Source organism: Eutrigla gurnardus, assembly GCF_963514095.1.
Source record: "Eutrigla gurnardus genome assembly, chromosome: 6".
Taxonomy (NCBI): domain Eukaryota; kingdom Metazoa; phylum Chordata; class Actinopteri; order Perciformes; family Triglidae; genus Eutrigla; species Eutrigla gurnardus.
Genome location: NC_139920.1, coordinates 631,510 through 652,188, shown reverse-complemented (window position 1 = coordinate 652,188; position 20,679 = coordinate 631,510). Strand labels below are relative to the sequence as shown.

The following is a 20,679-nucleotide window of genomic DNA, read 5'->3' as shown; positions in this document are numbered from 1 at the left end:
TATTGTATGGAGCATGTTAAACAGGGAGCGGAAGCAGCGGGGGGACTCCCTGCACTGGCTGCTGCAGGAGCCCATCCTGTACAGGACCCAGATCAGCCATCCCAGTTGGACAGAGGCCACCCTGTCCAGACTGCTGCAGACTGCGGGGGTCTCCACACTGGGCCAAGTGGTGGAGCTGGTCGGGCCCCAAATGGACAACCCTGCTAAGCTGAAGGAAAGACTGCGAGTTAACATCCACCAGAACCATAGTGAAAATCCTGGCTTACTGGAAGCAGAAGCTGACCGGGCACAACATCCGGCTTTTAACTTTCAGAAGGATCCATCTCCCCCAACCCTGAGGACCCCTTTCCTGCCACTTTCCTGGCTGTGGATTTTAAAGACTGCTCTGGTCCCATTAGAGCCAGGACACCTGGGGCCCGTTTCACAAAGCAGGTTCAACAAACTCTGAACCAAACCCTGAACTCTGAGTTGACCAACTCTGAGATGGGCAACTCTGAGTTTTCAGTTTCAGAACAGCGGTTTTGAATTAGTTCAGTCAACTCTGAGTATGTAAACTCTGAGTTACGCGCGTGCCTGCCGACTCTATAAAGCCATCATCAATGGAGCTCCGATACTACGATTCACCATGGCAACGGGGAGAGCGTCATTAGATATTACTGAGCGTTTATGTAGAAAACGAGCTCATCCTGAGAAAGCGGAGCAACGTAACTGCAGCAAAGTAGCGATAGTTGGCGTGGCAGACAATTACTGCCCGATCTAATGTGTATAACTGAATGAAACAGTCGATTGATCTAAAGGTAATAACTCTTTATTTTTGGCCTTGCACAGCGACACTGTGGTGTAATGGTTAGCAATGCCGCCCCCGGTGCAGGCGACAAGGGTTCAACTCCCGTAGTTCACAAAGTAGCGCATCAAATAAATGATCATTTTCATTGGGTGTAATCCCCCCAGGCACAGAAAGAAAGTGGCGTCAGTTGAAAATTAAGCATAAGAATATTGCAAATACGTTGACTAAGGCATATGATTTTAATCATATTTCACATATTAAACAGTAAATATAAGCAGATATTTCAACACAGAAATGTACTTAAACATTTCATAAATCTCCCGTTCGCAAAAACACTACCTCTGCAAAGAATCTGGTTGCGGATTATGTCCGCGATATGAAATGTTGAAAATGTCGGAGAATATTGTTTAGATAATATCTAATGTGATTGGAAGGAAAGGTAATCAAAATTGTCTCCCAACGCAAAGCTGCTAGAATCACTTTTATTTCCATATCGATTAGGTTGACGATGAAAGGACGGCACATTTTTTCTGAGTTGGTTCAGATTCCGGAAAAAGGCGGAGACATGTAGGGAGAAACTCAGGGTTTGTTGAAGCAAACCTGCTAGCGAGCAGGTTAGGTTCACGGAGTATGTTACCCGGGTAACTGACTCAGATTTATGCTGAACTGGCTTTGTGAAACCGAAAAACCAGAGTTTCCCTCATCTCAGGGTTAACTAACTCAAGGTTTTCACTAAACCTGCTTTGTGAAACGGACCCCTGGTCTCCCTGGAGGGGGCCCCTGGGACGGCTCTATACAAGCTCATGGTAAAAACACTGAACCGAAAAAAACTAAATGGAGCGGGCAGACACTCCGTGGAGGGGCTACCTGTGTCCGGACCCAGGATCCAGACCTCAGTGGAGGTCTTTGTATAAACCTCCACTGTGCAAAAGACACGGGGACCTGCAGTGGAGGGTCCTGCATGGGATTTTAGCAGTCAACTCTTTCCTTTCAGTAATAAACACGACAATAGACAACAAATGCCCATTTTGTGGCGAGAGGGAAAACATTTTTCACTGTTTTTATGAGTGTCGTTGTCTGTCAGCACTGTTTCTCTTTTTACAAACTGTTTTCATCAGTTTTAAAGACAGTTTTAACAAGCAGGTTTTTATTTGTGGTTTTAGATACACTTGCCAGCAAAAACACAAGAGCCAGCTTTTAAACTTTGTTTTAGGCTAGGCCAAGATGGCAGTGTACAAAGCCGAAAGAGAAAGGTGAAAGAAGAACTCCATATCGAGCTTATTCTTCTTAAATCCAGACTCCTCATTGATTTTAACTTCTACAGAACAGCAGGCAACCTGAAAGACCTCTGGTGCTGGCAGAACGCTCTGTGCACCATAGAAGCAGGAGAAATGTTTTATGCCAATTGTGATTCTTATATTTATTTATTTGTGTAGATGTATTTTTTTAACTAACTTTTCTTAAAAAAAAATGTAGGCTTTGAAAACTAAGTTGTGAACTATGTTAAGAAAACTGCCATAATAAAAGTTGGTTTCGAAAATCAAATCTCTCTGTCCGTGTCTCTCAATTCAATTAAATTCAAAGTGCTTTATTAGCATGACTGTTAACATACAGTGTTGCCAAAGCAAATAACAGCAATACAGAGATAAAATATAATAAATAAAAACAAACAAACATATAAAAACAAGAAATAAGGCTGCTCCCCTCATGTGTGTCACACACACACACACACACACACACACACACACACACACACACACACACACACACACACACACACACACACACACACACACACACACACACACACACACACACACACACACACACACACACAGGGTTATTTATTTAATTATTATGGGGTTATTTAAGAAAAAAGAAAAAGAAGCGAATGCTACTACATCACACAGGAGAAATAAAAGTGCATGAACCAGAAACTACAGACTCTCGACTCACTGGGCAATTGGATTGGCTCTGTGAGTAACTGCAGGATGGACTCACACACACTTTGGGAGTGTTCAGTAAATCACATTTGATTAGAACATTCTCAAACAAAGCAGGCACACTAACAGAAGGAAAAACAACACGTAAACACTGCTCCAATTTGAAGGCTAGAAAAAGCAACACTTCAATTAAAAACCCCACCTTCCACTCTCTCCTGCCCCTACACCTGAATAAAAGGCTGCTGTATGAAAGGCCCGAGTCCATAGGGCTTTGGCTGATATTCTGTTGATAGTTTTAACCTGCAGAGCTGCACACAGCAGTCTGCCAACCAGGTCTTTTTCTCTACAACTCGTCCTTCTGTTTGACGTCGTCGTCTTCTGTACCAGCGTCCTCATTGTGCTCGCCCTCTTCCTCACCATCTTCTTCCCTGTCATCATCCTCCTCCTCCTCCTCTTCCTCATCACCTTCAGTGTCCTTCTTGCTCTTCTCCTCCTCCTCCCTCAGTTTCCTCTCGGTGTCCTCCTGCTCTTCTTTCATCTTCTTCTCTGGTCCCTGGTGGGCAAAGAACAGGTGTTGGCGTTTCAGTTAACCATGCTGAATACTATTAGCTGGATATTCTCTAGGGATGCACTGATCTAACTTTATCAATCCCGATACAGAAACCTGGGCTTTGGGAAACAATCCCATACCAGTCTTTACTTAATAACCTCACTGTGTGGAAGAGGGCTGACATGTAAAGACAGACAGGTAACCAGTCTATCACAGGGCTGACATGTACAGACAGACAGGTCACCAGTCTATCACAGGGCCGACATGTAGAGACAGACAGCTCACCAGTCTATCACAGGGCCGACATGTAGAGACAGACAGCTCACCAGTCTATCACAGGGCCGACATGTAGAGACAGACAGGTCACCAGTCTATCACAGGGCTGACATGTAGAGACAGACAGGTCCCCATCCTGCATGTCTTTGGACTGTGGGAGGAAGCCGGAGAGAACCCATGCTTACACGGGGAGAACATGCTCCACCCAGAAGAAGTCTGGAGTTTGAAGGAACCCGAATCGGGAATCGAACTCGGAACCCTCTCGCTGTGAGGCAACAGTGCTATTGCACTATATCAGGTATCAGTGCTTTCCTGATATTCTCAATCCTCGTGAAGGTATTTTGATGTTAAGACACTTGATTGAAGTCACACTGTTCAATTCTCACTTATTTTGGATTCAATAAAAAAATATATATAATTAACTCTGCTAGCAACTCCATAACTATTCAACCAATCAGTTCCATCAAGAGTAATTGTTGTTTGATGTTAATCGGGTAATATCTTCTGAACAAAAAGAGATTCTACAACTCTATAACTTTTGATCAGTTAGGTCTAGTAATGATCCACATATCTACTGTGTAGAAGGAGTTTGTTAAACAAACACTGTCAAAAATTAGCAGACTTCCTGTAGCCCCCGCGAGTGGTTGATTTGACTGAAATAGTTGGGGTGTATTCCACCTAGATGTGTTGACACATGACACATGATTGGCCAAACGGTTATGGATTTATGAGAATTGATTTCCAGATCTATGCCCCTTTGATGTTCACTGGGTAATCTTCTGAACACAATGACATTATACAAAACCTTTAATAAATGTCAGCAAAAAGTCAGCTTGGTCTGGTAATGATCCAGAGAAAAGTTGGTAGGAATAAGGAAGATGTAGGAGGTGTTTGCAAAAACTACTGTCAAAATGTGTTATGGTCAGTCCCAATAGGAGGTACAATACTAGAACAGAACCATCGAAGCAGGAAGAAGCACTACTGGAAAGCAAACCCAGAGTCTTTGCAGTGGTGCATCTGAACTCCTCCCCCTACAGACAGTATGGTATGTAGGGGGACAACAGTCCTACCTTGGTAGCTCCCCAGGTTTCTTTCCCAAACTCCATTGCTTCTTTGACATCGTCAGTGATCAGGAAGTTGTCAAAGATGGTGCCAGATTTAACCTGAACAAAGACACCTAACACATTAGCATTATTTACTCACACAATCCAGATAAATCATTATTGGTCTTATCTTCTTTGGAATCAGCTTTATGATCAACTTTGAGCATGTAGCACCAAACAAGTCTGTATATAGTAAGGCCTGGTAACTGGTATTACAACTCTCAATGGGTGAGTAAAACATTACCTGCCACAGATCCAGGCCCAGTACTCCAATGTTATCAAACTTGTATATTGTGGTGTCTTGAGTGTACTCCGGGTTGTCGATTTCAGGGTGGACCCAGGCTCCTTTGTAGTCAGGGTTGTCAATCTGCTTGGGTTTCCACTCGCCCTACAAAGATGAAAAAACAGGGGTGAGTAAGCAGTCTTTCCCCTAGAATTTTTTTCAGGCCTGGTGGTACCCAACCAAAAAACCCTAAACAGCCGAGACCGTGGGATGGTGTATTGGTGCAGTTGGATTAAGATTAAGGTGGCACAGCAAGCAGTCTGCAATTCTGCAATTATTATATTTGCATTCAAATTTTTGTTTAACCAGTGTATTCAAGATCACAAGGAGTGAGTGACTTATTGAGGTGCATTTACTGCATACAGTAACATGCTGCAATGGCACTTCAACCACACAGTGTGCATCGTTCTATACTGCACTTGATTCATCTGGGTTTTGTGAAGAACTTCACCAAGGCCTTGTCGTAGGGGAACTTGGCCACATGGGGACCATTGATAGAAACTCTCTTAACGACATAAGTGACAAAACATCCCTACACATAATTGAGATTTTATCAATATGTTATAAATATATATATTTTTTTAAACATAAACGTTTTTTATTTATTTATTATAACAGAGTAACATACATTTTACAATGCCTGGGAAAACTAGCCTATTGTCTGTTATTTCATCATTATTGCTTATAATATAAGTGGCACCGGAACAAGTTTGAAAGTGGGGGTGAAAAAAACTCACACCTGATAGCCTAACTAGATAAGATAAGATAGCCTGTAGCAGGGCTATTTAATTAGTTTTGAATGAGGGCCGGTTGATGGAAATGATCCAAAATGAGGGGCCGGAAAATATATGGAAAATGATGAGCATCACATTAATAGCTACAGATACTGTAAAACACTACGACATACGAGTGAATATATTGTCTTATTTTTTCAAGTAAAATATAAGTTATAGGTTTACTCAACAGCTTAATAGTTCATAGAAATTCAGGTAGAAATAGGTTAACTCAGAGTTCCACATCTTATCAAAAAACAAACCTTATTTTATTAACATAGGCTGCCTAATGGCGCGATCGGTACCATGCCTCGGCACGATTTCCCCTCACAGGGGTCCCCCGCCGCTTTGCAAACACATTCACGCTCGACTGCCGGTTGTACATATGCCATAACGTCCTAATACTCCGAGGGTTGTACGGTATACCGGTACTAATTTGGTACCGGGGTACTGAGGCATTTAAAACAGTACTATATTGCATTTGGACGGGACCGGTACTTGCAGCGCCGCCGGCAGCACCCGCAACAGCGCGGCGAACTCGCCATGTGACGTCACCGCATCGTAACTAAAGCTGAGAGGACGAGGAGCAAGCCGGAGCTTGGGGAGATAAAAAGAAAGCAACAAACGGAGCAGGAGGAAAGCTTGGAGAGAGCAGAGACGTGGGAGAGGGCGAGAGAGAGAGGGGGGGGGGGAAGAGGGCGAGAGAGAGAGGGAGAGAGGAGCACGGAGAGGAGAATGGCTGCTGCAACCGTCACCACGCCGCAACTTGTGGACAAACCAGGGGCGCGAAGTGTGATATGGCAGTACTTTGACTTAAAAACAAATGAGCAAGGCGAGCAGTTAACGCCCATGCACCACTGTGTAAACGGTGTTTTAAAACATGCATGGCTAAGAGCAGAAACACCTCCGACTTAGCCAAACACCTAAAAGGACAAGCACCCAGACCTGCACACTGAGCTCAGGGAACGACAGGTCATTTACTCAGGAAAAAAAGCCACATTCAGTGCTAAAAGCAAGCGTCACCCCCCTTCACTCTTAACAAAAGTAGCTCTGGAAGAAAAAAAATAAATAGAGCTGGTTTATTTATATTATTATATTTTATATTATATTATACAACAGGTAGTTCCGACCGGTCCCAACCGAGCAATTTGATTGGACAAGAGACGTTCCATGAGTGCTGATATACAGTATAACAGCACTGCGACTTTTTACAGACATAATCACTCCGCTGTACGGGCGTTCTAATAACCGTTATTAGCTAACGTTAAGCTAACGTTAAGCTAACTGAAAGCTCACTAAAAAGCTACTGGAGACCATCTATGGAGAGCCGGAAACGCTGGAGCAACGTGCTGTCTGATCGAGCTGTTAACTCACCAGAAACACACATCATGCCACCAAAGCGTCTGTCAACAGACTCATATTTCAGTGGTTGCACAATAAATGGAAACATTCAGATAAATGTAAATGATACAAAGTAGCGGCGGACACAGAGCAGAGCCTATCGCTCTGACACAGAGTAGCGAGCTTGTGTCTAGGAATGTTTATGTACTGTATATGTGTTGCCTGGCAACAGCCTTGTCTCCCTTCAGTTGCGGAACTATTTGTGTTGGCGGAGCCGAATAAATGATTACTAAACAAACAAATCATAATCTCTTGTTTCTTATTACTGTTAACTAATAAAATGTGCTCGTAGCACTGTTGTATAAAAGCAATATCACACTCCCTCTCGTGTGATATTGCTTAATTATTGTATTTATATTTTCACAGTGATTTTTAAACTTTTTGCCATACATGTAGCCATGCTGATTTACAATAAATGGTCCCTTATTTTTTTCCAGAGCTGTAAAATGCATACATGCATTATTTTAAAATCGTGTGTGTTAGAAAAGCTTGTCTTTGTGGTATTTTATTTTATTTACTGATTCATGTTATTGTCCTAAGATTTTCTATTAAAATAAAGTCAGTAATGACATTTTTTGCGTTATCTTTTTATTTGAAAAAGTATCGAAATACATGTTGGTATCGGTACCAAAATGTTGGTATCGTGACAACACTAAATACTACACGCGCATGGCTTGATGTTGTTTTGAAGGAGCGCCGTCTGCATATTTTCTAGTCAACCCTCGACCTGCATCAGCGCATGTCAGCACGAGCAGATCTGTGTGAGCAGGCAGCGTGAGCGCAGCAAAGTTTGGACGGAGACACAGAGTGGCATATTTATGATAAAATTACCGGTTCCGGACCCGCTCACACCTTGAGTCTGAAGAGTGCAACAGCTTATCAAAATACAGTGTCAACTTTCTGAGTTTTCAAAGTAGAAAGCGACATTGTGGTGGTTCAACGAGGCGGAACGGTCACCAGAACAACACGTGCGTAAAGTACACGAAGAAGAGTCTACACTGCTGCACGGAGGCGCTCCAAATGTAAATGATTATCAATTTATGAATTAATTGATAGGTGGCTTATTTTTGGCATATTGATTTTTTTTTTTTTTTTTGGCCTTGCGGCAGGTCTCCTGTTCAATGGTAGGGGAAACACTGGTAAGTGAAGGAACTGTACACCAAATCTACGATAGAAGTAGTGCCTTCAGAAAAGGACCCTGAACATAACCCCAGCCTTAAAACTACACAAACATCCATGAGAGGATTCTAAATGGTCTTTATGCATTTTGTCTATAAAAAGCTCCGGCCCTGCCATAGGAGCAGAATAGTAATATGTACCATAATTGTGTAAGGTCTCCTGGGTTAATTGCCATCTTAAATCTAGCAACCTTCCTGTCTAGCCAGGTGTTCCACTTGGAAGGGGGCACAGTTTTTGACCGCTTAATCAGATAGGTGCAGACATTTTGTGGGAGTTCATGCATTAAGGGAGATAGGCAAGACTTTATGGAAAGGAGCTTTTTCGCATGGAGATAAATGGACTGAGTGTTCAGCTCCAGGTTTGTCTTGGATTTTGATCGATTCACATCAGATTATAATGAGCACGCCAATTCAGATCCCCAGTGTTTTTGAATTTTGTGATGGCTACACAGACGAGGACTACGTGACGAAGACTACTGTTATAAGAATTTTGTATAACGTCATGTCTTAGGTATTGTCATCAGGGACCTTGTGCACATGATGTCTTGTTCTACACAAAGGTTAACTTTCAATGACGCATCATCTCCTGAACCTCATATGTTGTTGCATTGTAACTGCTCCTCTTGGCCAAGATTAAAGTCTGACGTCGACTTTACCTCTCTGTCTCTGATCTCCTCCTTGGGTGAATTTGTCTGTTCACAAACAAATTCTTTTAACACCCAGTGCGACACCTCAGTGGTTTAAAGCGCCGGATTAGCCTCTACACCTGCCATGTCCTCAGCTATATAAGCTGTACCTTATACTCTAGATTAGAGATCATGGGAGGTTCCCACTCTCCATCCATGTCCTCGTCCCAGTCGTCAGGCTTCTTGGCATCAGGGTCAGGGATGGTCTCTGGCTTGTCCCAGTCCTAGGAGACAAATAGAGTTACCACCAAAGTCCATGTATAACATTGTGCACATCCTAAATCAGGGATGTGATCTGGGCCGTGTAAAAGGATAACAAAACTAGCTTAATTATTAGTTGATTATTTGACACAAGACTGGATTTCTCAGTTCTTCAAAGCTGGATTAAAAACTTTATAAAAAAAAAATAAAAAATGCTACTTAGATTCTCTGAAGGTCTGAGCAATATCATGATATGCCACAGTCTTTAATAGGTTGTCCAGACAACAGGTAACTTACTGCATATTATGTGGAGTTGGTCAAGAAGCGTTTTTCACAAAATGTGACACTTCCTGTCCAATCAAGGCTTCCTATATCCTTGGTTATCATCATTATGTAAAGCTGATTTCTCTTTGGAAAACTTGCATCAGGGTATATCACGTCTGACAAACACCACTGCGTCATCCTGACTGATGACAACGTTGAGTCCTTTCCACTCAGGTCAATCCACTCTCTCCCCTCATATTCCTCATCTGTGTGACGTCATAGTTTCCTCAATGTGAGCCAGATTCTTTTGGAACATTCTGCTTCTGTGAATGCTTTTCTTGATGCATGGAAAAACAGAAATGGGTCTTGCCACCCATTCACTTATGGTTGAGCCCTCCAGTTACCACTCAAAACAGAAAGCAGGTTATGATTCTGTCCAAACAACTGGTATGGGTCAGTTCAGTGCAGTGCTCCAGTCACAGCCATTACTCTTACTCACTTTCAGTAAATGGACCTGCATTTATATAGCACTTTTCTAGCTAACTAGCTACTCAAGGTGCTTCACATTACATTCAGTCACTTTTACCGGTTCACACCAGGGTGGGAATTTCACAACGGCCATGCCCTGCACTTTGGCCTTGATGCCCTGTGAAAAAATGTTCAATTTACGGCCAAGGTGGCCTTTGTGCCCCTGTTAAAGTTCCAGTGTAAACAACTTTAGTGACGCGTGGTGAGCTTTTATGGAATTACAGCCACTAGTGCGCATAGTAGGCTCGTCCCGTGTCTGTGGATCAGAGTGATTGCGCAACTTCGCAAGCCGCGAAGTATCAACATCACATGCAAGAAGAACGTCACCCGTTCACATCAGCTTAATTCCAGCCACCCGAGTGGAGCTGAGCGAGCGGGCAGTGAAAGCACACAGCGGCATTTTTATTATAAAAGTACCGGTCCAGTTCCGCTCCCGCTCACACCACATGTCTGAAGCCCAAGCCCGACCCAGAATCCAGAATATGTTTTATGGCTTTCAAGTAGTAATTTCTTTGTAAAATGGTATTTAAAAAAAAATCCAATGTAAAATTAACTTGGTTTTTAAAATGTTTGAATACATAATTCATGTTTTGTTATGAATTAGGATGTTATGGTATTAATCTGAAAGGTAAAACCCATCTCATTTTACTCAATGGCCTCAATGGTCCTTAGTGCCCCTAAAAAAAAAGAAAAAAAGAAAAGAAAGGCCTTTCCCCTAAATGATGAAATCCCAACCCTGGTTCACACATTCATACACTGATGGCAGAGGAGATGCATGCACATCAGGATCGAATGTTATCTAACTCATTCATACACATTCACACGCCGATGGCGCAGCATCAGGGGCAATTGGGGGTTCAGTATCTTGCCCAAGGACACTCTGGCAAGCAGACCGGAGGAGCCGGGATTCGAACTGCCGATTGTAGGATGACTCGCTCTACCTCTGAGTCACAGCCCCCCCAGTGAGTGTTGTGTCGCGCCAGTAGTGTAATGCTCCATGGGCTGTTTTAACGTTTTCAGCCATATCTCTCATCTCATCATTGTTAAAGTGAACCGTTTCTGGGCTGGGCCGTGTACACTTATCCACCATGGATAAAGTGCTTCACTCATTCTGAGGATCTCTTTGTAGTCGGGATGCTGCCTGCACTAAAATGTGTGAACTATGGAGATTTACATAAGCAAGGTTCTACTTCATGCAGATCTCCAGCCACTGTTTCATTGTACTGAGATGCATTTGGTAGGCCAACAGCAGGCTTTAGTCTTCCATCATATACTTTACATTCATTTTGTGGGAGTTCATGCAGTAAGATGCTACTTCCTCTGTAGCATCCTCATACGTTGTTGCATTGTAACTGCTCCTCTTGGCCAAGATTCAAGTCTAACGTCGACTTTATCTCTCCGTCTCTGATCTCCTCCTTGGGTGAATTTGTCCGTTCACAAACAAATTATTTTAACACCTCAGTGGTTTAAAGCGCCTGAGATGCATGTGGTAGGCCAACAGCAGGCTTTAGTCTTACATCATATACTTTACATTCATCAAAGATTTTCTGTAGGATGGTGTTACATTCTACATCTTTATTTCCTGAGCTACTCAGAAGCCTCTGCAGTCTGTCAGCAGAAGCACCGACTGATTCACCATGGCAAATAGAGCGGAATACTTTTCCCCGCCGGAGGCAGAAATCCTCATGGAGGCATACGAGGAGGTCAGGCTGCTCTCACTCAGCAGTACTAAAAAGTACGAAAAGTAAAGCACGATATTTTCGTATGCTTTCCTACGTATTACACAGAGCCGTGGTCACGTTATGCTGGTTATTAGAGAGCATCAGACGTAAATCTAGACCTAAACCTATCCATAACCCTCGGGGAGTTTAGCTCAGGAGGTAGAGACTGGCAACTGCAAGATTTCCGGTTCGATCCCCGGCACCTTCTACGTAGCATTTACCTAACCTTAACCTTAACTCTATACCTAACCAACGAAAGATCATATACATTAGGGTTGGGCGGTATGACGGTATTATACTGTGTGACGGTATAAAAGTGTCTACCGGTAGAGATTTTGCAATACCGTTGATAACGGAGAAAGAGCAGATGTGTCTGCGGCATCACTCTGAGTCACTGTTATTACACTGCCTCAACACACGGGGCACTGCAGGCATTGCAGCAGACTGCTTGGCGTGGTTGCCTGAGCACAACGAAGAAGAAACAGCTTTACCTGAGCGATAACAATCATGGAGGAGGCGGAGAGTGAACGTCACAAGGAAACGGAGGCAGCCGACCCACCCATGACGAAGAGGAGGAGGAACTCGTTCCGAAAAGGGGCGCTACGTCTGTTGTGTGGAACTTTTTCGGATTTAGAAAATCCGACAACGAACAAATAGTGATACTCGAGTGTCGCGCGACTGTTGCTGCTGGAGGTAAAAACACCAGTAACCTCTTCCACCACTTAAAGTTAAAACATGCAAAGCAGTATTATGAAAGCCAAAAGATCTGTGGCGCACCCGCCGCATCAAAAACAAAAGTTGCAGCAGCTCCTCTCGGCCCGTATGACAAAAAATCACGTCGATGGAGGGAGATAACGGAGGCCATTACGACGCATACTTTTTTATTTCTTATTAAGCTGGAGCTCTGTGTTTACATTTGCGCACACTAGGGTTGCACGGTATACCGGTACTAATTTGGTACCGGGGTACTGAGGCATTTAAAACGGTACTATATTGCATTTGGACGGGACCGGTACTTGCAGCGCCGCGGGCAGCTCCCGCAACAGCGCGGCGAACTCGCCACGTGACGTCACCGCGTTGTAACTACAGCTGAGAGGACGAGGAGCGAGCCGCAGCTTGGGGAGATAAAAGGAAAAAGCAAGCAAGCCGGAGGAAACCGCTAGCAAGTTAGCGAGGTGGGCTGGAGCAACAAACGGAGCAGGAGGAAAGCTTGGAGAGAGCGCGAGCGAGCGTGCGCGCGCGCGGGAGAGTAGCACGGAGAGGAGAATGGCTGCTGCAACCGTCACCACGCAGCAACTTGCGGACAAACCAGCGCCGCGAAGTGCGATATGGCCGTACTTTAGCTTAAAACAAATGCGCAAAGCGAGGCAGTTAACACCGATGCACCACTGTGTAAACGGTGTTTAAAACATGCATGGCTAACGGCGGAAACACCTCTGACTTAGCCAAACACTTAAAGGACCAGCACCCAGACCTGCACACTGAGCTCAGGGAACGACAGGTCATTTACTCAGGAAGAAAAGTCACATTCAGTGCTAAAAGCAAGCGCCACCCCCATTCACTCTTAACAAAAGTAGCTCTGGAAGAAAAAAAATAGAGCTGGTTTATTTATATTATTATATTATATTATATTATTGTATTTATATTTTAACATTTTTTAAATTGTGTGCATTAGAAAAGCTTGTCTTTGTGGTATTTTATTTTATTTGCTGATTAATATGTTATTGTTCTAAGATTTTCTATAAAAATAAAGTCAGTAATGACATTTTTTGCGTTCACATTTTATTTGAAAAAGTATCGGAAAGTATCGAAAAGTACCGAAACACATGTTGGTACCGGTACCGGTACCAAAATGTTGGTATCGTGACAACACTAGCGCACACACACACACTATAGCTTAAGTTAAAGCTAGAGTTCAAATGTTTACCAGACATTTGCACACTCTTTGTGGCTTATTATTTATTACATTATCATATTTTCTTTAAAATAATGTTATGCTGCAGTGAGCAAATAAAAATAAGAGGAAAATTATCAAATGCAACAGTATGGTTATTTTAAAGCCATTAATTGAATTTACAGTGGGGGGAAAAACATACCGCGATATATACCGTTACCGTGATATGAAATTATTCATACCGTGATAAAAGATTTTGCTCATATCGCCCAACCCTAATATACATTCACTGAAGGAATAATATCAGAACAAAATGCAGATTTTTTGCTAGGAATGTCATCAAAACGTACTTTAATACTCTCCTCCTCTAAAACAACGGGTTACAATATTACAACTTTATTCTTGTAAATGTATCACTTTATTCTCGAAGTCTGTGAATTTTTATTTTTTCTGTGCTCCTGAGCAAGCATTAGCTCAGGAGGTAGAGCGGGTTAACTGGCTACCGCAAGATTGCCGGTTCGATCCCTCCTGCCGGTTCGATCCCAATTGCCGGTTCGATCCTCCTCGCCGAGTGCCTGGTGTCCCTGAGCAAGACACCTCACCCTAATTGCTCCCGACGAGCTGGCTGTCGCCCTGCTTGGTTGACTCAGCCGTGTGTGAATGTGTATATGAATGGGTGAATGTCAGTCATTCCTGTAAAGCACTTTGGATAAAAGCGCTATATACAGGGGTGCACATAACTGGTACGCAGGTACGCATGCGTGTCAAAAATCAGGCTTGCGTAATGCCACTTGTGTTACTGCGCGCCTTTGCTTACTTGACCGATCTCTCTCCTCTAACCTTACACACGTGTCGCTAGTCAACTACTCTCAGAGATGTCCAAAAAGCAACAAACAACAGTAAGCAGCTTCTTCGGCGTTTCGCCACCTACAAAGAAACGCCAACTGGAGCCGGAGCCGAAAAAAAGACTTTTCGGAAAAATGGCTGCAAGATGTGCAGTGGCTTGAAGCTAACGCTGAGCGCACTGAAATGTGGTGCAAGATATGCCGCGCACATCCACATCTAGCAGACAAAACAGGTGCGTTTTATAAAGGCTCAAAAAATTTCAACCATCCTTTATTTGACAGACATGAAAAGAGCAAGGAGCATATGAATGTGGCGCAAGCCATCGCTAATAAACAAGCTAGCAGAGATGAAATAGCCAGTCGCCCACTTGCCAGATGGCGAGACAAGCTGAATGAACAACAGCGGCAAGCTCTGTCTAATATTTTTCTCCTGGCCTTCCATAAAGCTAAACACGCACGTCCCATGTCTTCCTATTCTGAGGATATTCCTTTACTGAAGCGGCTAGGAGTAAATGTCGGAGGTGCATATAATTCACGTGAGGGAGGCACACGGATCATGCAGAGCATCGCGCACACCATCAGCGGGGATTTACGAGCAAAGTTGCAGTCTGGGGGCTGATGTTTGATGGATCTGAGGACATCACAAAAACTGAGCAGGAAATCGTTTACATTGTGTCTGTGTCCAGCAACGGAGAGTTTTCCCTCGGACTTTGTTGGACTGATTGAACTGGGTGCTGACCGATCCGCGCAGGCCATAACAGACGGACTTGTGAGACTTTTCCAGGACACAGGCTTGGATGCCTGGACAACAAAGTTGGTCGCTGTGTGCTCAGACGGGGCTGCTGTCAACGTTGGTGTGTACAACGGCGTTGTGTCAAAACTCTGGCGGCTTGCAGCGGTTGGAGACTCCCTTGTGCGCGTTCTGTGCACTGCACATACACTGGAGAATTGCACGAAATCAGCTGATCGCAACGTTCCTTACTGTGAGACATTCAATCGCTCTGTGGTCAGGCTGCTGCAGTTTTATTTACAAAAAGGTGGAGCAAAAAAAACTGCTGCACTGAAGAAGCTGTGTGAAGAAAATGGGATCTCCTTTGTGAAACTGGGTAAGTTTCATAATATCAGGTGGTCTGCATGGAGGCATGAAATTCTGTTAAAAATATCAAGACTATTGCCAGCCATTAAAATGCAACTGGGTACTAGTGATAACAGTGACTTGCAGCATATCTGCACAGAGCGTTTTCAGTGCTTTCTATCAAACATGCTTGACATTGGCAACATTTTGAAGACCACATCCATTAGGTTTCAGAAGGAAAAGCTGACCATTGGAGAATGTAAGGATGAACTCATGGTGGCCATTGGACAGTTCACACTTCTGCTTGATGGTGAAGGCCACAGGGCACACACTGTTTCTAATGCTGACAGAGACAAGACAGACTTACTCAGGGGGTTAATTGAAGAGTTTGAAATCAGATATGACTCCCTCAAGTCATGTGATCATTTCTTAGTATTTTATCCTTCAACATGGCCTCAGGAAATGCAAGACCTCCACAGTTTTGGAAACACAACATGCAACATTCTCAAGAAATATGAGGCCACCTTGCAACTTGACAAAGACACCACTGTGACAGAATGGATGCGCTTAAAGCAGGCAGCCTGGGAGCCTCTTCTGTGTATGACTTAGTCCAAATAGTAAATACAAGTAACCCAGATGCTTAGTCCAACATCAACAAGGTGGTTAAGCTGTCTCTTACACTGCCTTTAAGTAGTTCAGCTTGTGAGAGGGGATTCTCACATCTCAACATAATAAAAACCAAGTATATATCTCGTCTGTCACATGCTCGTCTCTCAGCCCTGATGCAAAGCCCTGCCAAATGCAATATAGTACCGTTTTAAATGCCTCAGTACCCCGGTACCAAATTAGTACCGGTATACCGCACAACCCTAATATGACACTCAGAATCTGTCCAATGTTTGCAGGAACTTTCATTTTTTTTGGTGGAATGGTCCACTTTTCCCATCACCAAACTTAAAAGGTCTGCAACTGAGTGTCACTGTTTTATACAAATCTTTCATCTCTTTATGATTAATTTCAGTGATGAAGCCATCTAGCCATTCTTGTCCACTCACAGTCTGGAATGTTGTTTGACAAACAGCACACTGGTACCCTCACTCATTACTTAGTACTTGGCCTAAGACCATGGTGAATGTATTCCCACTTGAATTAATTATTATTATTTGGGTAAGAAGACTTTCACACATTAACCATGTATAGCAAGACTAGTTATTTTAATATCTGACAGTCTTCGGTTTTCGTGGCTTCATTTGCTCCGTGCACCGTTCAGACTGTTATCGAACAATTGACGTCAATGTTTCATCATATGCCATTCTACCTTCTCTCTTTTAGTCCTGTATTTAGTTTAGATTTCAATTCACATTCCTCATTTGCCTCAAAAAATGTGACCTGGGCCTGAACAGAGTCTGGTAAGGTTGAGTTACCTGGTTAAGCCCTGGTCTTGGTACAGGGATAAATTAATTTACCATATTAGAGTGGTGACCATTCAACAAGTCTTTGAAGCTGGTTTAATCATATCATTTCCCAGCCATTGAGAAAATCTCCTACCTCAGGCTTTGCGTCGGTAGGGTCATTGATCTGGGCTCTGTCGTCCCAGTCACTAGGTTTCATAGCCTCTGGGTCCTTGATCTTCTTTGAGGGCAGCATGTCCCAGTCATCATCCAGGGAGCCAGACTCCACCCTCTCATTGTTGATTCTCACCTCGTATGTCTGGTCTGGATTCAGGATCAGTGTGTACAGGTGAGTCAGCTCATCATCCTAGAGGGGGGGGTAGGGGGTGGGTTATGTGGGGTCATTTTCACAAAAATCAAAAATTTTAACAGGCTACCTTGCATTTGATATCTTTCTTGATGAGGTGGTTCTGGCCCTTGTAGTTGATGATCACATGAACCTTCTTTGTGCTGTATCCACAAATGTCCGGCCCTAGACGCAGGTCATGTGACGTTAGTCTGTAAATTCCTTTATTAAACACTTGCTCAGTAAAAGCTACCTTTCAAAATGAAAAAATAAGTTATGAGGAAAAACGCCTTCAAAGTGCTCTCTTATCAAACAGCTGTATCCTGTTGTCAGGCCTCGGTGCCTCCAAAAGACTAGCAGGACTCACCAAACATGATGTAATATTGAGAGTCTCCGTGTATTTGGCTCTGGTCGAGGTCAGAGGGGAAGATCTTGACGTAGCCACCTCCACAGTCAATCTTCTGCTCATGCTTGATGGTGAACTGGATGACAAGGGGCTTCCCCTCATTGCTAAAGGGCTCAAAGCGGGCCGACAGGGCATAAAAGCGAGCGTCCTGGCTGGTCTGGATACCTGGTTTTTGCACAATTGACAAAAAAATGTGGAGTGAACAAGCGCTCTAAGCAATCATGGCATTTTAATGCGACAGTGCTGCAGTGAATGCCATTATTATAGCTGCATTAATATGTGTTGTCTATTTTTTGTTTATTTATTTAGTCATGTGAAAACATTAGGACATCCTATAAAAGCATTTTTTTTTTTTTACATATTTAGACAATTTTAACAACACAGAGATTCAAGTAATATAACTTAACAAGTAAAACTGAAGAAAATACTTTTTAAAACTTTATGTAAAATGTAATAAAATAAAAATGCAATTTCTGGTTAGGAATGAATTAGGACACCCCCACATTCTTTCCCCACTTAAAATGGCTGAAAAAAATAAAATTGCCTGTACTATGAAGCAGGATTTAGGCTTAGCGAGGTAACTTCAGCGTTTACCCTGGGTTTTTCCATCCTACGACGCTGGTTCACTTCTTACCAGGGTACATTGCCATGGTAACTTATGCTGCAGAGCAGGGTGGGAATTTCACGACGGCCATGGCTGTCGTCGCCCCGCACTTTGGCCTTGATGCCCCGTGAAAAAAATGTCAATTTACGGCCAAGGTGGCCTTTGTGCCCCTGTCCAAGTTCCATGTAAAAAGCGCCTCTGCGGTGTAACGGCCTTAATTACAGCCACCCGAGTGGAGCTGAGCGAGTGGGCAGTGGAAGCACACAGCGGCAATTTTATTATAAAAGTAGAGGTCCGTTTCCTGTCCGGTGTTTCTAGTCAACACGAGCGGAGCTGAGCGAGCAAGTGGCCACGAGCGGGCAGCGGATTTTGCAGAGAGCGGCATTTTCATTATAAAAGTACCGGTCCGGTCCCGCTAACACCACGAGTCTGAAGCCCAAGCCCCACCCAGAATCCCGCTGTGTCCTACACAGTCATCAACAGTATGTTCAGTCATTAAACGGCTCGATAGCGGGGTTGACCACTGAGCGATAATGAGAGGGACGGCCTATCGAAGTCTATGTTATGTCCACATTGCCTACCTGTGTATGTGCTCATGCATCTTTATATATATATATATATATATAAAGATTTCATACAGAATGTTTTATTGCACTCAAGTAGTCATTCCTTTGTCAGATGTTATTTAAAAAAATTCCAATGCAACATTAACTTGATATTGGTATTAAAAATATTTTAATACATAATTCATGTTTTGTAATGAATTAGAATGTTATGGTATTAATCTGATAGGTAAAACCATCTAATTTTACTCGATGGCCTTTGTGCCCCGTCATGTGTCCTTAGTACCCCTAAAAAAAAAAAAAAAAGTAAAGTGAAGACCAAATGGCCTTGCCCCTAAAATTACGAAATTCCAACCCTGCTGCAGAGCTAACCTGCTCCGGAGCAGGTTATGTTCCTGATAAGAGATCAACGTGGAGAAAAACACCGCCTACTGATAAGATCCCGTGCAGATCTTTTTTTTTTAGGTTGCGTCAAGGTTTGGGTTTTTGGTCTGCTGGTAAGTATGTCTTTAATGTCTGTGAGTCCTGTGTTACGTGTATAATGTTACAATGAATTACCTTTATCAGCCTCAGCATCCCCATAGAACTTTCCAGCACTCAGTTTCCACTGACCATAGTCTGACTTGTGCTTGGACTCCGTCCACCGGCTCTTCCATCCATCTGAAACACAGCAATCAGCCAATCAGCCGGTGACTGCCTTCTTTTTCCTTTTAATTGATACCACATTACCAGACTACATTATACATAAATTACACGACTCAAACTTAAACTTTTTTCTACTGAGCTTAAAAACGACTTCAGAATAAAAAACAAAATGTTGTTCTTGGTCTAGAGCTTCCAAGGTTTTGAATACATTTCATCTGAAGTTGCTTGAGTTGTCACATTTCTAGCCAACTGGTTGTGCATATGAAGGACAGTCACTACGTTTGAAAACAAAAACCTACAAACAGCACTGCGGCCGAACTGAACGCCCTCAATACGTTTCAGTGCAAAATCAAAAGTGAAAGAACATTTGGGTCACATGCGAGGATATCGCCTCAAGCTTTATGTGGTACAGAACACACGTTCCCGTCACTTTCATCTATCTCACATAACGATAACGCGGCCTAGTCTTTCGGAATGCAGTAAGGTTATTTTTAAAGAAACGGTTACTTAAAAAAACCCAGGAATTGAAATAAAACATGATCATGTTAAAAGCAGTTAAACTGCCACTTTCACAACACAGTCGCACATAAGAAGAAGACACGGGAATGTAAAATACTGAACCTCCATCCAGAAACTGTTCCTTGAAGTAGACGGTAGCATCGATGGTGACAGCTATCGATGCTAAAACTGCGAGGATGGCCACTGGCAGCTTCATGCTGGCTGCTTCTCACCGGAGCCACGAGCAAAGACAGCGGAGCAAAGACAGCAAAGTAGTGGGCAAACCGCGGGTCGACTCTTGCTGGACGTACACTGAGAATTTTAACAGTTACGAGCCCTGCACAGATGGCCGCGGCTCATTGGACGAGCAGCTCGCCAATGAAATGAGACCACGAGTTACATTTCGGAAACGCTCGGCTTGCATCGGACGAAGATCGGACAGGGGCGGAGGTAGTCTCGCTTAGGGCGGAGGACAAACAACTTTGCTCCCTGCTGTATTTGGGACTGTGGGGAATATGATTGTTTTCTACCTGTAAATAGGAACCTCCGTACAGAGGATAGGCTGCAGAGAGGTAAGTCATTATAAGTATTTATACCAGCCATCCCTGTGAGCCGTAACCTACTACAAAACAAAGATAACGTCGGTTTTTATAGTAGGTCCCAAATACTACCACTGATTGACAATGGTATTATACTGCCGTGATATGAATATTATTAG

General features: G+C 43.3%; 1 protein-coding gene across 1 annotated transcript; it reads right to left on the bottom strand.

Annotated features, from left to right (window-relative positions):
* Positions 1–2,359: 2,359 nt before the first annotated feature.
* Positions 2,360–20,277, bottom strand: LOC311014777 (calreticulin-like). Its single transcript, XM_084011582.1, has 9 exons — positions 20,085–20,277; positions 19,377–19,478; positions 17,613–17,816; positions 17,337–17,431; positions 17,057–17,266; positions 9,091–9,204; positions 4,904–5,047; positions 4,627–4,719; positions 2,360–3,283 (listed from the first exon to the last, which is right to left on the bottom strand). The coding sequence occupies exons 1-9, from the start codon at positions 20,176–20,178 to the stop codon at positions 3,074–3,076; spliced, it is 1,266 nt and encodes a 421-aa protein (XP_083867708.1). The 5' UTR covers positions 20,179–20,277; the 3' UTR covers positions 2,360–3,073.
* Positions 20,278–20,679: the final 402 nt, after the last annotated feature.